General features: G+C 41.8%; 1 protein-coding gene across 2 annotated transcripts in view; it reads right to left on the reverse strand.

Moving 5' to 3' along the window:
• The window catches only part of CCDC85C (coiled-coil domain containing 85C), a 161,087-nt gene that overhangs the window by 37,531 nt on the left and 105,265 nt on the right, over window positions 1–18,291 (reverse strand). The window contains exon 3 of one of the 2 annotated variants that reach the window (XM_084631337.1): window positions 8,426–8,464. The exons of the other annotated variant lie outside the window; for it this stretch is intronic. Within the exon in view, the coding sequence (XP_084487463.1) occupies window positions 8,426–8,464 (39 nt within the window). The remainder of the gene's footprint in view (window positions 1–8,425; window positions 8,465–18,291) is intronic. 2 annotated transcript variants of the gene reach the window in all.

An 18,291-nucleotide genomic window follows, 5' to 3' on the forward strand; every position in this document is an offset into this window, starting at 1 on the left:
CTGCCTTCAGTCCTCTGACCCAAGCTCTCTCCAGCTTGGGGAGATCAAACAGCAAACCCCTCTTGCTGCTCTCCTGCCTTCCAATTCTCCCTGATCCCTTATGGTCCTGGGTGCTGTCTCATCCCCTTTATTGGCCAAATAGGGGACACCTGTTCTGGTTGCAGGAAAGCTGGGCATGCTTCACTTAAAGATGCCAGCTGCCCCGTGACAATCCGTCTTGCCAAACAATTTAAGGCAACCAAGCTTTTGCCTGGTCTACATACAAGGTTGCACTGGTTTAGCTAAAGATGTGATTTTTACACTGATTTAAGAGATTGGTACAAGCCCCAGCATGGACACTATTCTAGTTTCAACCTGGTTTATAGCAGTTTAGTTTGTGCTGGTAAATTTACAGATTAAACCAATAAAACTGAGGCGCCACACAGGGGTTTACATTTGTTTAACTAAATCAGTTTTAAAACCAATTTTAGTTGAACTGGTGCAACTTCTGTGTTTAGACAAGGCTTCTGGTTGTTTCAGTGGTTGCTGTTCATGAGTCTGATCCAATGCCCTGGAGATCAATGTAAAGATGCCCACTGAATTCAGTCAACACTGAATCAGGCCTTTAGATAAAGAAAAATGTTACAAACCATTGAGAGAACCTTTGACCGCCTGTCAGCATCGGAAGTGTCCAATATGAAAATAAATGTGTTTAGGAAGCAGTGAATGGGAGTTCATGCTCCTTGTTGCTCCATTGTTCTCTCTCTGAGTCTCATAGTTTTGGAGAAATCCATTTCTATACTAGTGGCCAATCCAGCTCCCATTGAAATCAATGCAAATGTAAAGTCAACAGTAGGGATTGAACCACAGACCTCTGGCTCTAAAGCAGAACCCTGTGCTGTCTAAGCAAATTCTCCCTTCACAGGATACAAACATCTCTTTGAAGTCAAGAAACTTAACCACCTCAGTAATGGTCTTTCCAGGTCAGGGAAGGCACATTAGTGGGGTAGAGTAGAAAATCTTGACCTGTTTGGGCTACACTTTCAGTGCTATTGCTCCAGTCCCTCTCATGAGCACTAAACAGTTTTAGTTTCCTTCTACAATTTTCTTTCAAAATGTAACTTGCTCTATGAAAACTGGTTTCCTCCAACAGCCCATAAAGCACATCTCAGCACCATTATTTATATGACGGAAAAAATCCATGTTTTTCCTGGCTGCAGAAGAAAAGCGTTCCAATTAAACTGGTGCAATTACCTCACAGACATTCATAAACATTTACACATTCATCAGACTTTGCTATCAAGGTCTAAAGCTAACCAAGGAAAAATGTGAATCCCTCATTAACAGGAAATATGACTAATGATGCATCAAAATGAGAAACTATTACACCATTTAAACCTAAATTAAAAATCCTGGTATTTGCATTGTTAGTTCACTCACAAAATGAAATCCCTTATTCCCTTGCCCAATTTTCATTACTGAGATGGAAGTGACTCCTAAATTACTTTTCTCATCAGAATGGCATTTAAAAGCACTATTGCTGATCACCTCTGTTCTCCATCACTGTTCGGAGATGATCTTAGTTACCAGGCAGCAGGTCTTTAGTAAATCACTGTTCAGTAAAGTAATTTTACAAGTCTTGTGAAAGAAAATCCTTCATACGATGAAAAGCTTCACACCACTGAACTTAGTTAGGAGTCAGTCCTGCTTCTAATGGGAGCAGGAGCAAGTCCTTAAAGAACAAGATACATCCCAAAGCACACACTGATCTAAGGGCCTGATCCTGCTTTCCTTTTTTCTACGCAGTACTTCCCATTGGCTTTCTGGGTACACAAAGAAAGCAGGATCAGGCACATAAAATCACTTAAGTGCAAGGTCTCACTTAGCTCCAATTCAACTCCCATAGTAGTCAAACAGAGTGTCCATCCATTACTCAGTGTGGAACTCTGTCCCCCTTCTAGTGGCTGAGCAACATACAGTCATTGATGAGCCTGGTACAGGTTTACCTAACAGAACAGTGGCTCCATGTCTAGTTGGCAGCCGGTATCAAGTGGAGTGCCCCAATGGTCAGTCCTGGGGCCGGTTTTGTTCAATATCTTCATAAATGATCTGGAGGATGGTGTGGATTGCACCCTCCGCAAGTTTGCAGACGACACTAAACTGGGAGGAGAGGTAGAAATGCTGGAGGGTAGGGATAGGATACAGAGGGACCTAGACAAATTGGAGGATTGGGCCAAAAGAAATCTGATGAGGTTCAACAAGGACAAGTGCAGAGTCCTGCACTTAGGACGGAAGAATCCAATGCACCGCTACAGACTAGGGACCGAATGGCTCGGCAGCAGTTCTGCAGAAAAGGACCTAGGGGTTACAGTGGATGAGAAGCTGGATATGAGTCAACAGTGTGCCCTTGTTGCCAAGAAGGCCAATGGCATTTTGGGCTGTATAAGTAGGGGCATTGCCAGCAGGTCGAGAGACGTGATCGTTCCCCTCTATTCGACATTGGTGACACCTCATCTGGGAGTACTGTGTCCAGTTTTGGGCCCCACACTACAAAAAGGATGTGGAAAAATTGGAAAGAGTCCAGCAGAGGGCAACAAAAATGATTAGGGGACTGGAACACATGACTTATGAGGAGAGGCTGAGGGAGCTGGGATTGTTTAGTCTGCAGAAGAGAAGAATGAGGGGGGATTTGATAGCTACTTTCAACTACCTGAAAGGGGGTTCCAAAGAGGATGGATCTAGACTGTTCTCAGTGGTAGCAGATGACAGAACAAGGAGTAATGGTCTCAAGTTGCAGTGGGGGAGATTTAGGTTGGATATTAGGAAGAACTTTTTCACTAGGAGGGTGGTGAAACACTGGAATGCGTTACCTAGGGAGGTGGTGGAATCTCCTTCCTTAGAAGTTTTTAAGGTCAGGCTTGACAAAGCCCTGGCTGGGATGATTTAATTGGGGATCGGTCCTGCTTTGAGCAGGGAGTTGGACTAGATGACCTCCTGAGGTCCCTTCCAACCCTGATATTCTATGATTCTATGAACAGTCTTTCAACTCAGGCAGTAGAGGTTGGTGTTTTAGAACCAGAGGTCCTGAGTTCAATCTGCACTGCCGCCAACCGACTCATAGGCATCATGTTACATTTGCACCCATTTCAATAGATTTCTCCAAAACTATGAGACTCAGATAGAGAACAGTGGAGCATACGCACCAAACCACTGCTTCCTAAACACATTTACTTTCATGTCAGACACTTCCATCATTGACAGCCCATCAAAGGTTCCCCCAGTGCAGTTATTTACTAATTCTCTGGGAATGACTATTAAACAATAAAAGATGTTGTATTAATCCTAAAGTCTTGAGTCAGAAAAAGACTTCTAATGGGCCGGATCTTGAGGTCTATACATGGTGGTTACTCAGCTTAAGCCTTAATGAAGGAAATGAGTCCAACTCTGCCCCTGCTTAAATCAATGGGTATTTTACACATTCACTTCAGTAAAAGTGGGTATGGAGTTACACCTTAGTGAAAATTGACTAACACCATAAGTTTCTCTCTCTTCAAGAATATAGGTCTAATCATTAATAAAACTATAATAAGAAGTTGAACTGGGTGAAAAAATAGGGAACATTTTTCACAAAATTTCATTTTTTGTTAATCTCAAATTTTTGACAAAGTTCAATTAATTCTAATAATAAACTTTTAAAAACCATTATCACACACCTGAAGTCTGAATCAAAACCTATTATTCTTCCTAGCAAAGAGAATAAATTGTGACCTGTTACTTTTGACCTGCTGTGATCAGGGTGATTCAATCTGATTACAATGCAAATAGCATAAGAAGACAGATGATGTTTATGTTGCTATTTTAAGGTTAGGGTAACAAGCAGAAGCATTTATTTTCCTTTTTCTTTCTGTCTGGTTAGTGCTATAGCTATATTGAACCAACTGTGCAGATAAGAACTTTCAGGCAAGTTAGAAAAATAATCTTTTTAGTTACACTTTAGGCTAACTTCTGCTAGAGAGGATGGAAAAACAGAACAAATAGGACAGGTTTCAGAGTAGCAGCCATGTTAGTCCGTATTCACAAAAAGAAAAGGAGTACTTGTGGCACCTTAGAGACTAACAAATTTATTTGAGCATAAGCTTTCGTGAGCTACGGCTCACTTCATCGGATGCATTCACGCATCCAATGAAGTGAGCCGTAGCTCACGAAAGCTTATGCTCAAATAAATTTGTTAGTCTCTAAGGTGCCACAAGTACTCCTTTTCTTTTAACAAATAGGACCTAATTCCTATACACTAGGATATAATAAAATGGACCATTCCTATATTAAAGTTAAACAGAGAAAGACCCAAATTTCCTTGACAGCCACCCAGATCTTCCTCAGCATTTATGCATAAGATTAGTAAAGCTAGGGAACTATTTAAATTAGAATTATGTTCTAAAATAACCCAGGAATATTAGAAAATGACATTTTCAGCTTCCAATAATCAATGAATTAGCATTCGGAACCGAGCTTATACAAGTGCTCATTAACTGAAAATACTATTCTCTCCTTTGTCGTCAGCTGAAATAGCCTAAGATCTCTACAGGAGGGGAAAAAAAGTAAATTCTCCATTTGTGTCCACATGCTACTGAAGTATTAGAACCTTTTCCCTAGGTTGTTCTGTCAGATTGTCTGTATTTGTTTGTTTTCCTCTTGGGTAATTTTTTTTCCTTTTTACCTTCCCACAGTCTGTCAAAGCTGACATTTGCTAGTCCCATTTGCATGGAAAACAGAAAGAAGCATCACTCTTGTGAAGCCCAGTGCTGTTGAAGAGCATCTTCTAATGATAACTTGCATGTCTGGAGTTTTTATTTACTGTCAATGGAGTCCATTCAGGAGGGGATTGGGAAGCACTGAGTGGACAACTGCAGACAATGTCACAGACTCTGGAAATCCCAGGGGGTCATAATTTTTAGACACTGCACTATAAGCTTCATCTTTCAACCATTTTAACTTCTTGATGCTGAGTTAGAGAGACAGCTGATTGTGTGTTATACTGGTGGGCTCAGCTCCTTGCCTGGCAAGGTGAGCCATTACATCAGGAGGTTTCCCCCCCCCCCCCCATATGAAAAGGACTTTCCTATGGCAACCTGACAGACATAGGCTCTGATTATGCTTTCATTTATCCCCCTCTTCCCCCACCTCATGTAAATCAGGAGTAACTCCATAAAGCCAATAGCATTGGAATGGTGTAAAACGGGTATAAAATCAGAACTTGGCCTTTAGTCCACTAACATTCATTTTAAACCGAACAGCAGAGCTTTTACATTGGAAAATGATATCAGACTGTTGTAAGTTCTGAGCAGAAGCATTATGAAAGGTGAACGGGAAATGTTACACACACACAAAGTATATTGAAGATCCAAAACCACAAACCAATTAGGCACAGAGCATGATATTTTAAAACAGAATAGCTGAGATTCATTTACTTTTGACTTACCTGCTAAGCCTCACATTCAAGGCTCTGAGTTTTCCTTGCAAGAATAGAAGAGGCCACTAAAACACACATTTTCTTGAAGTGTTACTGGCATTGGTGGTGTCATCTATTCTTTCAGGAGAAATGCAGATTCCTGAACTTGGAGGGTAGCCAAGATTTTTGATCACTTTTAAATGATACCCACAGGTCATAATATCATAACTGTATTACACCTGTTATGTACCAGAGCTTTAAAGGAAATTATATCTTAGCATGCAGTAAAACTAAATGGAAAGGATCCTTAGATCTGCTATAAACTCAACAGTTGCAATATACTATATTTTTGTCAACAGCATTGTAAAAGATTTTCCTCTAAAGTGTGTACATGTCACACCAGCATCCCAACCTCTAGAGAGATGGACAATTTCCATTTTTAGTGTCTGCTCCACTCTCCCACCAGCTCAGGGTTTGATTTTTGTCTAATTTAAATATTTAAGGTGAAATTCACCCCATCCACAGAGGCAGGAAAAGACATCTGGACCATTTGAATGATTAAGGGACTTTATTGCTTTATAGGCCCTGACCCTCTCCATAGGGGCTAATTTCACTCCGATTATTTTGGCTTCACGCTAAAGGTCTAGAACAACACGTAGGCTTCAAAAAAAGAACAGGAGTACTTGTGGCACCTTGAAGACTAACAAATTTATTAGAGCATAAGCTTTCGTGGGCTATAGCCCACTTCATCGGATGCACAGAATGGAACATAGAGTAAGAAGATATATGAACTGAACAAGCCCCTGGTGGCATGGCTAATCTGATTAGGTTCTATGATGGTGTCACTTGAATAAATATGTGGACAGAGTTGGTATCGGGCTTTGTTGCAAGGATAGGTTCTTGGGTTAGTGTTCTTGTTGTGAGGTGTGTGGTTGCTGGAGAGTATTTGCTTCAGGTTGGGGGGCTGTCTGTAAGCGAAGACTGGTCTGTCTCCCAAGATCTGTGAGAGTGAGGGATCATTTTTCAGGATAGGTTGTAACTTTTGATGATGTGCTGGAGAGGTTTTAGTTGGGGGCTGAAGGTGACAGCTAGTGGTGTTCTGTTATTTTCTTTGTTGGGCCTGTCCCAATGCCAACTCTGTCCCCATATTTATTCAAGTGACACCATCATAGGACCTAATCACATTAGCCACGCCATCAGGGGCTCATTCACCTGCACATCTACCAATGTGATATATGCCATCACGTGCCAGCAATGCCCTTCTGACATGTACATTGGCCAAACCAGACAGTCTCTATGCAAAAGAATAAATGGACACAAATCTGACATCAGGAATCATAACATTCAAAAACCGGTAGGAGAACACTTCAACCTCTCTGGCCACTCAGTAAAAGATTTAAGGGTGGCAATTTTGCAACAGAAAAGCTTCAAAAACAGACTCCAACGAGAAACTGCTGAGCTTGAATTAATATGCAAACTAGATACCATTAACTTGGGTTTGAATAGAGACTGGGAGTGGCTGGGTCATTACACATATTGAATCTATTTCCCTATGTTAAGTATCCTCGCACCTTCTTGTCAACTGTCTAAATGGGCCAACTTGAGTATCATTACAAAAGTTTTTTTTCTCCTGCTGATAATAACTCAATTAATTAGCCTCTTACAGTTTGTATGGCAACTTCCACCTTCTCTGTATGTGTAGGTGTGTGTATGTGTATATATGTTCTTACTGTATGTTCCATTCTATGCATCCGATGAAGTGGGCTGTAGCCCACGAAAGCTTATGCTCTAATAAATTTGTTAGTCTCTAAGATGCCACAAGTACTCCTGTTCTTTTTGCGGATACAGACTAACATGGCTGCTACTCTGAAACATAGGCTTCAGGCAGGGGACATGTGGAAAGTTAGCAGTCTGAGTGCTGGAATCCTGATTGGCTGTGTATATGGAAGCACTCTGATTTCATTTGTGGAGGAAATAGGGGAGGTGGGGGTAAATCAGAAGCTGATTAGCTCAGGCTCTTGTGCAGGTAGGTAACAGAGGCAGCTGTGGGGAGTGGGGAGGTTGGGTTGTAGCGCTGGGTGGGAACTAGTATATAGAGGTTGGTGGAATTGGGGCCAGAGTTCAGAGAGTGAGTGAGTGAGTGTGAGAATGATGGATAGAATTAGGGTTAGGTAGAAAAGACAGTGAAAGAACATGTCTATGTTGTAGTGCAAAGGCCCTGAAACTTGGGAGGAGGTAGGAACGAGCTCATATATGGGGACACAGGTTAGGAAGCAGATTAGACAAGTGAGGCTGGTGAAGAACTGGGCAGCCAGGGGCTGAGTTCCTTCAAATTTGACAGCTGAAAGGAGGGTGGAAGATATCAGAAGCTGGAAACACATGTCATCTGCAGTGTCTCGGTGCAATTTACTGAGGAAGGCCTGTAGACTATTGTAAGGGTTAATTTAGGGAGGGGGCAATGTGTTTATGGACAGTACTACAATACATTATCTAAGTCACCTTCCTGTTGCTGTGGTGTATATACTTCACCACCTACAGGCAGCAATTCACTGCACCATAATTGTTCTAGTAATTGAAATTGCCTCAATTTTGACACTCAACAATCAGTTGTTTGCATCTGGGTAATTAAATGGAAGATTTAGTTTGAAAGCTTTTGCTATTATTCCAGACACATACTGGTCCAGAAGCCATTTAGCTGTGAGCTCCTCGCACTGGCAAATGGCTTTGATTTGAATAGTAATTTTTGATAGTACAGTCTGAGTTTTGACAGATTTACCCATATCTTTATCACCAGTGCAGAGCAGAAAAGTTAGAAATAATTAGGAGTGCATTTAATACATTCAGATGATTAAAAATGGAAATTGCTAACTGGAAATTGCCAACATAAGCCTCTGAAAGAAAGATCCACCAGAGCACCAAACAGCCACCACCAATACTCAGAGGCAGTCCCACAGATCCAAAAAACTCACAGCTTAAAAATGTATTAGGTCTTGCTACCTTAATGAAATTTCTTGGCAAGCTGTTGCGGTCAGTCAGCTAGAAGGGAAGAAAAGAATATTATACAACTTAAAACTTAATTAAAATATAAAAGAAAAGACACTTTATTGTCATGGTAAACTTTAATCTTTATTACAGATTACTAAAATAGGACCTTTTTAACATTCAGGCTTTGACAAGATAATATTTGAGCTCAAAGACCTTTACAAACATTGATAAATTAAAATTCACAGAACCCCTTATCAGACAAATAAGCATAAATAGCCTAATATCCCTATTTTAAAGATGGGGAACCTTGGACAAAATTGGCAAAATTTGTATACCCTTACTTATACTGAATAATACCTTACTTCACAAGAACACCTCTTGAATTCAATAGCCATACCTGTGCTATAATATTCAGCATGATTAATCTCAGCATTACATCATTGACTTCAGTCAAGTTACTTCTGATTTACACTGATGTAAGTAAAATCAGAAAAAAAAAAAAGGCCTTAAATGACTTGTCCAGGATCCCACAGCAAGTCAGTGGAAGGGCGGGGACAGAACCAAGAATTTCTGCCTCCTGGCCATGTTCTCATATCACTAGGTCTGACCACAAGAACGAGGGGTGACATTCTGTGCTGCGCCTCTTAAAAGGAGTGTGATTTAGGTGGTGTTAAGCCACCTTTGCACCCTCTTGATCCTGGGCTGCTTTGCAGCCCCTAGAGCAACATAGACCATCTAAACAACCTATCCCCAGATGCCTATGGACTGCAGCACTACCCAGAATCCCTGCAACATTAAGTGCTGTGACCCCACTCCCAACATGCCCTTCCCACCTCCAGCTCTGCCCTTCCCTGCACGCCCTCTGTGCCAGCACTTGTGAGGAGGTGCTCAGAAGACAGTCTTATGGCTGTTTTCCATATTATCTGAACCAGAAGAATTCTCCACCTGTTCAACACAGAGCTTTTATGGGTCCTCAACACCACCCCAGACCTTTTACACAGCATTAAGGGCGTGGAGGGAGATGAAACTCTTCCCTATGAATACAGTTTTGACTAGAATACACTTAATTTGATGATTGAGACAGAAGCTTTACATACAAGTTGTCAACTAGCTTCACATGAGGAACATACATAATACGGGTAAGATCTTCAAAGCTGACTAGAGTATTTAGCCATCCAACTCCCACTGAAATTGATCTCTCTCTCTCTCTCTCACACACACACACACACACACACACACACACACACACGTACGGCCAGAGTTGATGGCCAGGGTTGTCAGCAGGGTAATGCTCTCAAATCCGGATTAACAGAGTCACAGAGTTTAAGGTCAGAAGAAACCACCAGATCATCTAGTCTGACCTCCTGTACATCACAGACCACTAATACCACACAGCACCTGCACACTAACCCCAACAATCAAAATTAGTCTAAAGTATTACAGCCCACATGAGATTAAATTACAGTGTGCCGCCGGCAGTGAACAGACGGGACTGAGGTGCACCAGTGCCCAAGGAATGGATTAGATGAGATATACCCAAACGATCTTGGCAAGTGACCTGCACTCTATGCTGCAGAGAAAGGTAAAAAACCCCATGGTCACAGCGCCTCTGACCTGAACACAAGAAGCAATCCTCTGGATTTTATACTCTGGCCACAAAGCACCAGCACATGTAAGATGGCACAAACAGGGTTGGCCATATTGCTTTTGGTATTTCCAGTAGCTGAAACCATCAGCATCCTTGGCCAGGATCTAAATGGAGGCTGCACATCTTCATCTGGCTTCAAGGCAGCTCTTCGGTGCTTTGCAGCTGCATTTTTAAATGCCAGTAAGTAAACCCTAAGCCATTACTTCCTCAGCTCCCATCCTACCGTCTCCCCTACAATCCATTATGACATGAACTAAGAACTGAATTAAGTTTCAGCCATTAAAGATATTGTTACCAATCATGCTTCAGCAAAACACATGTACGACGTTAAGAACATCTGAGCAGTCCCATTAGTTTCAATGGGACTGCTCATGTGTGCTTAAATTTACATGAGCATTTGGTATTTTGCACCTGACTGTTTATTGTTTGGGTGAGGTTTTTTTTGAAGAAGAAGAGACACTTCTCAAAATACTGCAGATGAAAGGAAAGTTAAGGGATGAAATTAAAGACCCCTCTGTTTAATATCTTCTATGTCACGTATAGCACTTTTAATCAGCAGATCTCAAAGTGCTTTTTAGAAAAGGTCGGTATTATTATCATCCCTATTTTACAGACAGGAAAACAGAAGCGCAGAAGGTAACCTGACTTGCCCACGGTCACCTAGCAGGCCAGTGGCAGTGCAGGGAAGAAGAACACAAGTCTCCTGAATCCCCATCCAGTGCTCCATCCAGTAGGCAACTGGGGAAGCTCAAGTTAATTTCACAGGTGACACACCCAAAATCCTTTTGTGTTTCTCTCTTCTGGAACAAGATGACAACTGTGGGAACAAGATGCATTAGGGGCCTTTGAGAAAAAGTGGCACAGAAAACAGCTGGGGTTCCAATGAACAATACAGAATATATTTGTGTGTGTGTGTGTGTGTTTAGATTTTTAAGATATGACTGGATCTTGGCCTTACACAACACCAAATCAGGAGTAACTCCTCTTGTGTCAATAGGTGCAAAAACTGATGATGTGAGAACAGAATCAGGCCTGTAGATTTCAGACTGTACATCTCACTGGCTTTTGCTTATACAGGGAGTGGTAAATGAAGATTTGAAGAGGCAAAGCAGCAGATGTCATTTGGTTAAAGTGCTGAAAATTGGAGTTCTTAATTGACAGAGGAGAGATAATGCTGTGGGGAAGCATTAATGAATAGCAGGAGATTGTTAATAAGAGGTTTAGCAGAAGATTTCAGCATGTAAAACTACTATTTTAAAAATATTTGTTATCAGCATCTCCATGGGGTATAAGCAATAAATATCAGTGCCAGTAACAATGCTCTCTGTCCTCTGTAGAAACGGAGACAAGGAGCTTTAATACATCATTAACATTCGAGAATGGTTGTCTTGTCTTTTCATTTTTATACCAGCAGAGAAAGATCAGTCCAATAACTCATGTGAGGCTCAAGTAATCAGCTCAAATGAAAATACAGTATATAATTATAATCACCCAACTGGCAATCTTTGCTCAAGAGAGAGAGACCAAGGACTGGAACAGCTGAGGTTGTTGCTGGGGCTCAGATCCAGGGCTTTTAGTCTCTTACATCCATAAGTACTATAATACAAAATGGAGTTGTTTCCATTGCCATTCAGCGGCTGGTCGGTGGCTTGTATGCAATAAGTTTGGGAGTCTCAGACCAGTGGAAGGTGTCTGCAGCACAACAGTCAGCTCCACAATCAGCCCCTTTTCTTGGCAAACTCATGGAGACGCCAAGGACTGAGGCACCGATTCAGCCCAGTGCTTAAATACATGTATAACTTTAAGCCTGGGAGTAGTCTTGTTGGGCCACAATCTCCAGCCTCCTTTGGTCACTTTGCGCCACTCAGGTGGGGCAAAGCGGATGGATTCCAGCCAAAAATTGGCCAGCGGAGAATTCGTCTTGCAGAGGAGAACCACTCACAAGTATCAGCTCAACGGAAGCAGTGAAGCCGACACTTGCGCTACGCTGGTCTCCAGTATGAGGGTGTGCTGGGAAAGGGATGGATATGGCAGTGGTGGGGCAGGAACATAGATTCCAAGGCCAGAAAGAGTAGAGCTGATTCTCCACTGGTTTAAATTAGACCAACCCCTCAGCTGTTCTAACTAAAGCTGGGACCATGTCTACATGAACTAAGCTCAGATGCAGGGGAGAATTGAGCCCATTGACTGGGGCATGAACGGCCAGAGAGAATTAGCTAGAGCCGGCCAAAAAAATTATGATGAATTTTCATGGGATATTTTGAAAATTTTTTTTTTGTTACTTTCCCACAAATCTCTTAAGGTTTTTGTTGCCGTTATTTTATGAACAACCCAAACTGGAAAGCTAAGAATTCTTCATTTTGAAAACCATTTTTGGTAAAAAAAAAAAAATTCATTTTCAAAAACCAAAAATTTGTACTGAAAGCCAAACTGGAAAAGGAATATCATTACCAAAAATTTCAATTAATTTTTAATTGAAAAAACAAATTAAATTTTTCCACAACAATTTTCAGTTTGGTCAAAAAGGCATTTTTTCCCATTAAAAAGAAATGTACCAATGATAAAAATTCAACCAGCTTTGGAATTTGCTCTCTTCCCAGCCCTATAGTACATCTCTGCAGGTCATGACTGAGACATCTGAGAGAGACTGTGGGGACACATGGTTAGCCAACTTCAATGTCCAAGGTTGTCAGTGAGACATCACAAGGATTAAGATTCTCTTGCGCACGAAAAAGCAGAGATTGATGTTTCTCTGTACATTCCCCTGAATTCTTATTGGAAATGTTCATCTTGAATTCTTTCAAGCTAATCCTTAGCTTTTCTGTACCATTCTTTGAATTTTTTCACACACAACCATTGAGGTCTGTGTGATTTGCACCTCTTTATGCATTATAAAGTTATAGGATATTACCACTTCATAGCTTTTCATACTGTGATTTGGCCTTTTTCAATCTCTGTCTCCATAAACAGATAAAAGTGGCTTCCAATAAAATTATTTAAAAGTTGGTTAAGCACAGAATATGACTAATCCCGTGTTCACAGCTGGACGTTAAACCAAGCCTCATTAAATACAATGTTCTTGCACTTCTCCCACAGCAGAAACAAATGGCGCATGGAAGAACTTTGACCACCCCCGTCTCTCTCTCTCTCTCTCACACACACACACACACACACACACACACACAGCCAACCCCAACATTTCAAAAATCATGAGTCAAGAAAGCATAGGAGTGGCTTACAAATATAAATAAATAAGTTTTAATTCTTTTCATTTGTCTTCTGGTTTCACATTCTTCAGGATACATTTGTGTCACATTTTTTCCACAGCAGTGAGGGCTAGAAACACACTTTATTTGTAAATGAAAGCTGAGATTCTCACAATCACTTGACTTCAGGAACTGGAGCTTTAAAAAAAACAACAAATATTACGACATTCACAAGATCACCCAAGTCAGAAACACTGCACATCCACACAAGCTTTACTCACAGCAATGTAGGTGTTTACAACTGTGTTAAAGTTTGCAGTTGTTTTTTTATTTATATCTAATTTGGAGAACCCCATCCACATGAGTGTGGGCTAAGCAAGTACTTCCCTAAGCAGCAGTCCAAGGTCTTGATTCAAAGCCCACTGAAATCAATAGAAAGTCTTCCATTGACTTAATGGGTTTTGGATCCATCTCCCAAATAAAGGCTTGTAGTATCTTAACTTCCTTTTTCTCTTAACTCCAGTTAGCAGCATTTCTAAACTACTCGTATAAAGCTGAAAGGCTCTTATTTTGAAAGAACATTTTGTTCAATAAATATGTTTTTTTTTTTAAAACGTCTGCTTACTGGGTTCCAACAGATAATTAATTAGTCATATCAATCAATCTGGGCATATTAAATCAGCAGGGAAGGAGCAGGAATGAAAAGCACTGATGCAGACACCGGTACTCTTACATTTTCTGTGCTACATTTTCATGAAGCTCCCCACCAACACTGTTGATCCCACATTTGTGTGCATATGTAAAACTTGTACTTGCATGTGTAAAAGAAGGACATGTGCATGCAAATGAGGATTTGTGCATGCAGTTCAGATGTAAAGTCAATTTTGAAGGGTAAAGCTAAGGTGGCCAGGTGCCCGGTTTTCAACTGGAAAGTCCGGTGGAAAAGGGGACCTGACAGCGGCCGATCAGATCTACTGACCACACACCCATTGTCCAGTCACTGTGAGCAGGGGAGGTGGGGTGGCGCCGATCTTTCACCCACTCCAGCTCCTATTCAGCAGGGGCCGCCTCCTAACTTTGTCAGGCAGCTGCAGCTTCTGAGCCCCATCTCCACAGGCAAGTCCCTCCTGACCTGGGCGGGAGGTGTGGGAGGGGGAAAGCAACAAGCGATGGGGGCTAGGAGGAAAGAGAGGGGATGGGGGCAGGGCCTCAGGAGAAGAAGCTGGGCAGGGGCAGGGCTCGGTGGAAGAGGTGGGGTGCTTGCTGCTTGACTGAAATATACCGTGTGGTCTGTTTGTCTGGGGGACTGTGTGCTGACCAGAGGCCTGCTAGGCAAGGCTGAGAGCTTCTTAACGAGGCTTTGACCCCTAAGTCAACCCTTAACCAGGGGCCGGGGCTACTCAAGAAGACTTTAAAAAGCCCGCTCCTAAGCGACCAGAGGAGCTAGGGAACAGGAGTGGCTAATGGGAATTTTGCAAGGGAGTTTAGAGGGGGAACATGCGGGTGGGGTGGGGCCCTAGATACACATAACATTCTTTAAACTTAAAGCCCAAACCACCCCCTGATAAAAACAAAACATCAACAAAGCTGCAGGAGTAAAAAGAAAATCCAGCCAGAACTCCAGCAACAAAGTGGGGGCTATCCAATTTATCGCACCCAACGCAGCATGTATGATTACCTGCCCTATGGGCAGGTGGCATATGTGTGCATTCGATGCAAGGAGCTCCTGGCCCTCGGAGACTGTGTACTGGCTTTGGAGACCAGAGTGGCTGAACTGGAGGAGCTAAGGGAGACAGAGAGGTACATAGATGAGACTTTCTAGGATACAGTGCAACGGTTCCATCCCCGGTCTGACAGCCTCTGTGCTGTTGAGGAAGATGAAAGCCTCAGGGAAGGAGAACATCCAGCTGGAGCAGGTGGAAACAATCCCTTAGTTGGGCCCCTCCTTCCAGATGATGTTGTGGTATCCTTTCACACTTAGGATACCTCTCCGGGGGAGGGAACTCCAGTTATTAGGAAGAGACAGGTATTAGTAATGGGCGATTCAATCATTAGAAACGTGGATAGCTGGGTTTGCGATGACCGGGAGAACCGCATGGTGACTTGCCTGCTGGGTGCAAAGGTTGCGGATCTCTTGAGACATCTAGACAGATTTGTGTGCAGTGCTGGGGAGGAGCCGGTGGTTGTGGTACATGTAGGTACCAAGGATACATTACCAACCACCTGACCAGGATGGTGATAGTGACTGTGAAGTGCTCACGGAGAGTAGAGAGGCTATAAAAATAAAAAACTCAATAGTAATGGGGGATTTCAACTATCCCCATATTGACAGGTACATGTCACCTCAGGATGGGATGCAGAGACAAAGTTTCTTGACACCTTAAATGACGGCTTCTTGGAGCAGCGAGTCCTGGAACTCACAAGAGGAGAGGCAATTCTTGATTTAGTCCTAAATGGAGCACAGGATCTGGTCTAAGAGGTGAATATAGCTGGACCACATGGTAGTAGTGACCATAATATAATTAAGTTTAACATCCCTGTGGCGGGAAAAACGCCACAGCAGCCCCACACTATAGCATTTCATTTCAGAAAGGGGGACTACACAAAAATGAGGAAGTTTGTACCTTTTAATTTCTGTATCACTATGCCAAAAGTGAAATCTCTACAAGCTGCATGGAAACTTTTTAAAAGACACCGTAACAGAGGCTCAACTTAAATGTATGCCCCAAATTAAAAAAACATAGTAAGAGAACCAAAGAAGTGCCACCGTGGCTAAACAACAAAGTAAAAGAAGCAGTGAGAGACAAAAGGCATCCTTTAAAAAGTGGAAGTTAAACCCTAGTGAGGAAAATAGAAAGGAGAAACTCTGGCAAATGAAGTCTAAAAATATAATTAGGAAGACCAAAAAAGAATTTGAAGAACAGCTAGCAAAGACTCAAAAACTAATAGCAAAACAATTTTTAAGCACATCAGAAGCAGGAAGCAGTAGGGCCACTGTATGATCAAGATACTAAAGGAGTACTCAATGACGATAAGGCCATTGCAGAGAACCTAAATGAAATCTTTGCATTGGTCTTCACTGCTGAGGATGAGAGAGAGATTCCCAAACCTGAGCCATTCTTTTTAGGTGACAAATCTGAGGAACTGTCCCAGATTGAGGTGTCGTTAAAGGAGGTTTTGGAAAAAATTGATACATTAAACAGTAATAAGTCACCAGGACCAGATGATATTCACCCAAGAGTTTTGAAGGAACTCAGATGTGAAATTGTAGAACTACTAACTGTAGCTTGTAACCTATCATTTAAATCAGCTTCTGTAACAAATGACTGGAGGATAGCTAATGTGACACTGATTTTTAAAAAGGGCTCCAGAGGTGACCCCGGCAATTACAGGCCGGTAAGCCTGACTTCAGTACCGGGCAAACTAGTTGAAACTATAGTAAAGAACAAAATTGTCAGACACATACATGAACATAATTTGTTGGGGAAGAGTCAACACGGTTTCTGTAAAGGGAAATCATTCCTCACCAATCTACTAGAATTCTTTGAGGGAGTCAACAAGTATGTGGACAAGACTGATGCAGTGGATATAGATTTTCAGAAAGCCTTTGACAAGGTCCCTCACCAAAGGCTCTTAAGCAAAGTAAGCTGTCCTGGGATAAGAGAGAAGATCCTCTCAGGGACTGGTAACTGGTTAAAAGATAGGAAATAAAGGGTAGGAATCAATGGTCAGTTTTCAGAATGGAGAGAGGTAAATAGTGGTGTCCCCCAGGGCTCTGTACTGGAACCAGTCCTATTCAACATATTCACAAATTATCTGGAAAAAGGGGTAAACAGTCAAGTGGCAAAATTTGCAAATGATACAAAACTAATCACGATAATTAAGTCCCAGGCAGACTGTGAAGAGCTACAAAAGGATCTCACAAAACTGAGTAACTGGGCAACAAAATGGCAGATGAAATTCAATGTTGATAAATGCAAAGTAATGCACATTGGAAAACATAATTCCAACTATGCATATAAAACGATGGGGGTCTATATTAGCTGTTACCACTCAAGAAAGATCTTGGAGTCATTGTGGATTGTTCTCTGAAAACATCCACTCAGTGTGCAGCGGCAGTCAAAAAAGTGAACAGAATGTTGGGAATCATTAAGAAAGGGATAGATAATAAGACAAAAAATATCACACTGTCTCTATGTAAATCCATGGTACTCCCACATCTTGAATACTGTGTGCAAATGTGGTCACCCCATCTCAAAAAAGATATACTGGAATTGGAAAAGGTTCAGAAAAGGGCAACAAAAATTATTAGGAGTATGGAACGGCTGCCATATGAGGAGAGATTAATAAGACTGGGACTTTTCAGCTTGGAAAAGAGACAACTAAGGGGGGATGGGTATGATAGAGGTCTATAAAATCATGACTGATGTGGAGAAAGTAAATAAGGAAGTGTTTCCATGGATCATATTGGACTATTCAGCCCAAGAACACGGTATACCTGCCACCTATTTGTATTTGTCCTTGAGGATAAATTAATCTTGTTCCAACAACATGACATTGTTCATGGTGATATTTGGCATGATCTCATGTGATAACATTGAGTTATATCACAAAGCTAGGAGTAAACTACCAACTCTAAGTAGGATAACAAAACCTTCACTGGAATAGGCCAATGAAGACCTAGAATGGCTGGTGTCAGGAACCCACATGATCAGTGGACACTAGGACTTGCAACGCTACATTAACTAAGAGCCGCGTCCAAAATATAGTAAAATTCTGCTCCAAGGCTACAGAAAGCTTTAGATGATGCAGCAGGACATGTAATGAGTCTACTCTATTATATTGTTCAACACTCGCTGCTAGCTGCTGCTCCTGGCTTAGAGCATTACCAAGGGTAGCCCTGAAAAGGAGCTATCAATTCCTGTGGGTAGATATGATGTAGGAATTAAAGATCATCTGGAGGGAAACAATGGCTCTACAATGAAGCAGCGGGTATAAAAGAATAAAACCAAAAAAACCCACCC

Source organism: Lepidochelys olivacea (assembly GCF_965140295.1).
Source record: "Lepidochelys olivacea isolate rLepOli2 genome assembly, chromosome: 6".
NCBI lineage: Eukaryota > Metazoa > Chordata > Testudines > Cheloniidae > Lepidochelys > Lepidochelys olivacea.